Below are 7,464 nucleotides of genomic sequence, written 5' to 3' on the forward strand. Positions count from 1 at the left end.
TGTTGTGTGTGTGTGTGTGTGTGTGTGTGTGTGTGTGTGTGTATGTGTGTGTGTGTGTGTAGTGTGTGTGTGTGTGTGTGTGTTGTGTGTGTGTGTGTGTGTGTGTGTGTGTGTGTGTGTGTGTGTGTGTGTGTGTGTGTGTGTGTGTGTGTGTGTGTGTGTTGTGTGTGTGTGTGTGTGTGTGTGTGTGTTTGTGCGTGTGGGTACACGTGTGTGTGCGTGTGCGTGTGCGTGTGCGTGCGTGTGTGTCCACGCGTGCTTAAATGTCACCACACTCCTCCTAAACTACCCCACACTAGTTGCCTATAAAAACAAATTGGCAACCTCACAAACTAGTTGGCACAAATGATAACGATATGAGCTACGAAACTTGTTGGAAACTATGTCGACAGTACCAATTCAACACAAGATATTAATAATAAGCAACATTAGTCGAACAAATACGCAGATATTATCGTTGATAAGCATACAAGATATCATCTTAGGGTCTCTTTGCTAAGGGTAAGTAGATTCTCCACCTGACGTCACGTGATCACTCGCTTTACAGCAATGTATGAGGCATGTGTAATTGGCCACGAGAGGGCGCCCACTGCACGGATGTTTTCGGCCAGAAAGGGCATGAAACACTATGCAGTTTCTCGGCAAAAGATCTCGGCCGTCAAATTCTCGAATGCTACACACTCATTATTGGAATTAACAACTGGAATCAACTTGGATTTAAATGCGCCGAAAAACCGCTGCGCGCATGTAGTTTTTCGCGCGCGTGAGGAATTGCTCGTTTTTACGCTGGTCGCAATATATTATTAACTGTAAATCGCATTAGAGTTATTAGTGAATAATCAATGCGCTCTTTAGAGAACGCGCAAGGCCGTCGCTACCGCTATCGCAGTAGTTCTCCTCATGAAAACCCGTCATGATACCACTTACGAATCAGTATAAATGTGCTCATGTCGCAAACCCGCGCGATATCAATTAGACGGCAATTCTCTATGTTCATAATTAATTTCCCGAAACACTCCAGACGCTTGCGGCGAAGTTCAAGAGAAGTTCGAGCATTTCAAGAGCTCATCGCTTACAAGGATTTCCTGCCTGTCAGACGAGAACGCACGCACGGCGCATCGGCTGAATCGATCCGTGTTGTAGGGGGGGGGGTCTGTCGAAAATAATCGCGCGTCCCACGTCCCGTGGACCAGCTAGAGTCCAGCTAGTCTAAGTGAGTGATTGCGTCATTCCTGGGCATCTCTGCGTCCATGCGGAAGCAGCAATGTGACGGGTGTGCATCACGCCGTGGCTCAGACAAGATTAGCTATAGCGTACGATTAGCTCTGCGCAGGACATTCCCCTGGTTTAGGTGATATTTCAATGGCCAAGGTTCAACTATGAGTACGTGAAGCGCAGTCAAATGAAATCGCGACTGTATTTATTCGGTGCATGCACCCTTGACTGTAGGAATGAGTTCCACGTAGAACGGATAATACTGGAGTTACGATTTATTTAATAGTGAACGTGCAGTAAAAACAAAAATACAACTAGAAATTAGTGGAGCTAGGTAAGCTTAATTAACGAACACTATAACCAAGAAAATGCCGAGAGGCTAATCGATAATCGATCAATTTTTAAAAACAATTCCACACAATCGGTAGTCTAGCCAATATCGATACTAGCCACGCACGAGAATGAGAAATGCGCAGGAAAAGCTTACGCAACCCTTGATGGAAATCTGTGATCGTATAAATCTACTGAATAAAGTTTCCATTACATATGTAATGGCAGTGTCCGTTCCTGAGCGGACACACGCGAGCACACCCACTACAAACGCTCAAAACCAACCATGCAGCTACCGTCTACCGACACACCATCGCTCCACGTCTCACTATGCAGCAGATATTGAGTCACCGGACGTCTCACTACACATCCATCCTCAACGCACACTTACAAATACTGTTCTTCCAACTACACATGCCCCCATCGCCGCCAAAACACTACCTCTCACTATTCATTCTGTTTCTCATACACCCTCCACAGCCACTCAAATACTCCACCTTCCACCACACATCTACCCTCTACAGCCACTCAAATACTCCACCTTCCACCACCCATCTACCCTCTACAGCCACTAAAATACTCCACCTTCCATCACACATCTGCCCTCTACAGCCACTCAAATACTCCACCTTCCACGGGTAGATGTGTTCTACAGCCACTCAAATACTCCACCTTCCACCACACATCTACCCTCCACAGCCACTCAAATACTCCACCTTCCACCACACATCTACCCTCCACAGCCACTCAAATACTCCACCTTCCACCGTTCTGCCCGGTGGACCCATTACTTCCGCAGAGAGACGACAATAATCGCGTGTGTGTGCATGCGCCATTGAGCAAACACTAGCAGCAGTCGCAGACACTCGGAACGTTTTCCCAATCCATCTATCACGAACGACACCCGCTCCCCCTCGCCGCTAATAACGTTTTTTATCGAATCCAGTCGAATGGAGAATTCATGGATCACAACCACGAGAACTTACAATAAAAACGGCAGTTGGCGAAAGCCGATCGTATACTGTTTACGCCCAGATATGCTATTAAACAGCTCGACCGTGACTTGCAAAATGCACGCCGCCATCTTGGCGAAAATGCGCTCATCGAGCCATCACTGCGTGAAGTAACCCAGCTGTCTCACTACACATTCACAATTCCCGCGACAATGAACTGTAATCATCATCACCTAATACCTAACGCTAATTCTCACCCTAGCCATAACTCTAAGCCTAATCCTATCCCTAAACCTTAACAATAGCACTAACACCAACCCTAACCCTAACCCTAACCCTAATCCTAACCCTAACCCTAACTCTAACCCTAACCCTAACCCTAACCCTAACCCTAACCCTAACCCTAACCCTAACCCTAACTCTAACCCTAACCCTAACCCTAACCCTAACCCTAACCCTAACCCCAACCCTGAACCTAACCCTAACCATAATCCTACCCCTAATCCATAACGAAAACACTAACCCTAACCCTAACACTAACACTAACACTAAGACCAACCCTAACCCTAACCCTAACCCTAACACTCACCCCAATCCTGCCCCTAACCTCCTACCCATAACACTAACCGCAACCGAATCCTATTCCTACCATTCACCCTAACCTAACCATAACCGTAATCTAATCCTATCCCCACTTTCAAAATCCTGTGTTCCTAAAGTATGACGAAACTGAGAAACCGTGCACCTACCTCCGAAGTAGGATCCGTCAGACAGACTCGTGGCCACCTCTCCATCGGTCGTGATGATGTCAACGATGCCCTCCTGTATGAAGTACATCTTCGTGCCGATCGTACCCTCCTTGATGATGATGTCACCCGGCTGGTAGACCTCGTAGATGAGCTTCGTCACGACAGCTGAGACGAAGTTGGCGTCGGCGTTTGCGAAGAACGGCACCGAAGCTACGAGCGCCCTGCAGTTGTAGTTGATTACTTCCTGAAATGCAATAGAATGTACACGATGAGTTTTGCACAATGTTTTAATTCAAACGTTGAGCGGGCTAAACTGGTCGTTAATATCTCGTGCCACTGAGTACCAACAACGTGAACGACGACGACGACAACAACAACAACAACAACAACAACAACAACAACAACAACAAAACTCATCACACACATTAAGACTCGCAGGCTAGCTACAGTCAATAATTAACACGATAACCTCCAGATATATGATCGCCTGCAGACAACAACGATAAGAACAACAATAATGATAATAATAATAATAATTTTAATAATAATAATAATAATCATAACAATGTAAACAGTAGCACCAGAAACAACAACATCACACAACAACGATAATAACAGCAGCAACAACAGGAACAACAACTACATGGCAACAGCAACAACTACAACAATAGCAACAACAGTAGCAGCAGCATCGTCAGCAGCAGTGGTAATTACCTCATTAACTACGACGAAATATGACAAGCAGGGCAGATGTTGCACATTTTGACATTATCTGCGTAATGAATTCGAGACGCATGTTCACACGTGTAAGTGTATGTAATTGCGGCGACCGCTAATATATTAGACGACAATGTTCAAGACTACCCTCTCAATTCAGCCATTTTACAATCGATATTTTATAAAGCTTCGTGAGAAATCACCCTGAAACGATATCGCTAATGCAGGCAATTAGCTTTTATTGATAATGCAAACATTTACTACTTGCGCGTTCAATTTCCACTAGATTTTGTCAGCAAATGCAAAATACTCCGCAGCTCAAACTGTGAGTGACTTTTTCACTGACTTTTTTTACTCCGCTTCTCTCACGGCCTAGTCATTTTCACAGTCAACTTTCCATTCTGTACATTCAGCCCGCTTTTTATTAAATGCGGTAAACCTCGCTGGTCAAATCCATTTAATTATTAATCTTCGCTATATAAGCGTTTCTCGTAGTTTAAAAACACATCATCTGCATTGATTCTGGCTACGGGGCTTTCGCTTCATGGAATGGAAGTTACACTGCGCCTAACACGCGTTCGTGAATGAAATACAGTCTGCGCGCTCGCTGTCGTCAGATGACGTTCACTGTATAGATATTAAACCTTTCATTGGCGTGGGTGCCCACTGCGATGACAATTTAGCTTCAATGAATAGTTGTCACTTTCGCAGCCCGTTGCACGATTTTCCACTTACGTCGCGAGGTTTGATGGCCAGAAATACTCTATTCGTGACAGAATGTGCATTTCGCACGCGTGCGACGCATTGCGGAGGAAACCCCTCTGGTATGTAGATACTGCATGCCGCACTCATCGAATTTACTGATATTCCCTGCGTTCTATCACTAATTGGGCCACTTAGGAGCGTAATTAATAATGCCTGATTAGCATAAAACGGTCATAAAACAATTCTATTGGTAATTTAAAATGCAGACGCGATAATAGATTACGCGACCCCTGTCCCACGCACTCAGTCACGGCTGCGACAGGGTTCTTCACGTGATCACGGCCGCATAAATTATGAATCACACACAAATCGAGAAACGTCGTTTCAAAAGCACTGAGTATTCCCTCACAGCTGTTTCAAAAATGGGAGGTTGTATATCAAGTCACCCTCGTGGGCCAGGACGAAGAGAATGTTTTCATATATCCGTCTTCCAGGTTTGCATGATTGCGTTTCATGCATAATTGCAGACGGGCTCTACGCCGCTTGTTCACATCGCGACGTTGTCTCTAACATCGCTCTACGAACGATCTGGGGACAGTCTACGAAAGAGACACCCACGGAAACAATTCGACGAGTCGGCCGTGTAGGGTGTGACGACAATTCCCAAAAAACGGCTTTCGAATCGGAAGATGTTCTGCCAGAGGAAGGGGGCGGTTGTTTCGTGAGAATCAATGAGCAGCACATTCCCGCAGTGCTTTCGCGATCGAAGCCAGATTTCTTGTGGTTATCTTCGACGCGCACGAGTCGCGGCGGCCGACCGACAACGCCAATCATGGCGACCATATATTTTCTTTCTCGCAGGAAGTCGTCGTAGCAGACCGGTCGCCGAGCAGCAGTATAGCGTTTCCTATCGCAATTGGCGATGCGCGCCCGAGCCCGCGATTTCCCTGTTCGCACACATGCACCGTCGTTTTTGTCGACGACCATAGCGTTGTATCGATCGAGCGTCGAATTTAAAACATGTGTAGTAGTAAGAAGTAGTAGTAATAGTAGTAGTAGTAGTAGTTGTGTTAGTTGTGGTGCTAGTAATGGTAGGGGTAGTGATGGTGGTGGTGATGGTCGTGGTCGTGGTCGTGGTAGTGGTAGTGGTAGTGGTAGTGGTAGTGGTAGTGGTAGTGGTAGTGGTAGAGGTAGTGGTAGTGGTAGTGGTAGTGGTAGTGGTAGTGGTAGTGGTAGTGGTAGTGGTAGTGGTAGTAATGGTAGTGGTAGTGGTAGTGGTAATGGTAGTGATAGTAGTAGTAGTAGTAGTAGTAGTAGTAGTAGTAGTAGTAGTAGTAGTAGTAGTAGTAGTAGTAGTGGTAGTGGTGGTGGTGGTGGTGGTGGTAGTGGTAGTGGTAGTGGTGGTGGTGGTGGTGGTGGTGGTGGTGGTAGGGGGGAGGGTTGGTGGTGGGTAGTAGTAGTATAGTAGTAGTAGTAGTAGTAGTAGTAGTGGTGCGTGGCCCCCGGTCGGTGGTGGTTGGTGGCGGCGGCGGCGGCGCGGCCGGCGGTGGCGGCGGTGGCGAGCGGCGGCAGCAGTAGTAGTAGTAGTAGTAGTAGTAGTAGTAGTAGTAGTAGTAGTAGTAGTAGTAGTAGTAGTAGTAGTAGTAGTAGTACACTGCAAGATCGATCGCTTTTCGTTGAGTTTGATTTTAGACCGACTTGCCTACTCGAGCCATAAAATCAGCGTTTTATTCGTCCGAAATAATGAGAAGTAAAAATGTTAGCGGTCGAACGCGGAGAGTGGTCTTGCGGCGGTAAAGCTTTGCTTTAACGGCCGGCACTTCACGTCACCCTGCCATGTTCTCCAATTGATGTCTCATACATGCCCAAACATCCGACTATCTAGCGACATATCGGGTAAAATACGATGCTTCGTGTTTATCTGATGCATAGTTTTGCGAATGTCTGTCTTTCGTAGTCTTCGCGCGCCAAGTTAACAACGATTGCGTTCGATTGTGATATATATACGATATATATATTATATAATTATATATATATATACACACACACATAATATATATAATGCGATATGCTCATGGGTTGCTTTGTCAACTTGGCTAACGGAGTTTTACCGAATGCTTTTGCTGTCGCATGCCTTGAAATGATCGATAAAGGACACACGAATCGGCAGCATGCGTGTAAGATTTTTTCTCGAGATTTGTCTGGTCAATTCAACTTTTGATCTCCGCAGCGCCTCAGAGAAAATCGGGACACGCGCGCGTGACCTTCTTTAGTTGACAAAATGCTCACCAAGGGTCACCACTGTGAACCGTCACAGTCGAAGGTACGTACGAACGCGCTTTGATAGCTCGGCAAACTGCTGAATAATTGTTTGACCGCGAACGGATTCATTCCATGCTGTCCTTTAACATCGAACCACCACGCTATATATAATGAGACATCTGGATTAAAGTTTGTTTGGATCGACATCAGAGCATGCGCGGTGCCTTTGTGACTCCCGGTGCCAAGTGAGATTCAATATAGAGTAGAGTGAGTTCTTATAGCAACGGGGACCGAAAGACCTTCGGTTGCCATATTACAGACAGCCTCACATGCTACACGCAGAGTGCATTACTATCTATACCGTCACGCAAGTGGCCACTATATTTCAGAAAGGTCTTGCCGCTAGATGCCAGCTAAGAGTGTTATATTAAAAGTTTCCGCGGGTTATAATTGCGTGACGTCCCTCTCTCTCTCTCTCTCTCTCTCTCTCTCTCTCTCTCTCTCTCTCTCTCTCTCTCTCTCTCTCTCTCTCT

The 7,464-nt window shown here is 46.1% G+C and overlaps 1 protein-coding gene across 1 annotated transcript in view; it reads right to left on the bottom strand.

Moving 5' to 3' along the window:
• The window catches only part of LOC106819823 (potassium/sodium hyperpolarization-activated cyclic nucleotide-gated channel 2-like), a 92,909-nt gene that overhangs the window by 9,925 nt on the left and 75,520 nt on the right, over positions 1-7,464 (bottom strand). The window contains exon 7 of the mRNA XM_014824407.1: positions 3,248-3,491. Coding sequence (XP_014679893.1) covers positions 3,248-3,491 — 244 coding nt within the window. The remainder of the gene's footprint in view (positions 1-3,247; positions 3,492-7,464) is intronic.

The sequence above is a fragment of the Priapulus caudatus genome, unplaced genomic scaffold (assembly GCF_000485595.1).
Source record: "Priapulus caudatus unplaced genomic scaffold, Priapulus_caudatus-5.0.1 Scaffold40, whole genome shotgun sequence".
NCBI classification, from domain to species: domain Eukaryota; kingdom Metazoa; phylum Priapulida; class Priapulimorpha; order Priapulimorphida; family Priapulidae; genus Priapulus; species Priapulus caudatus.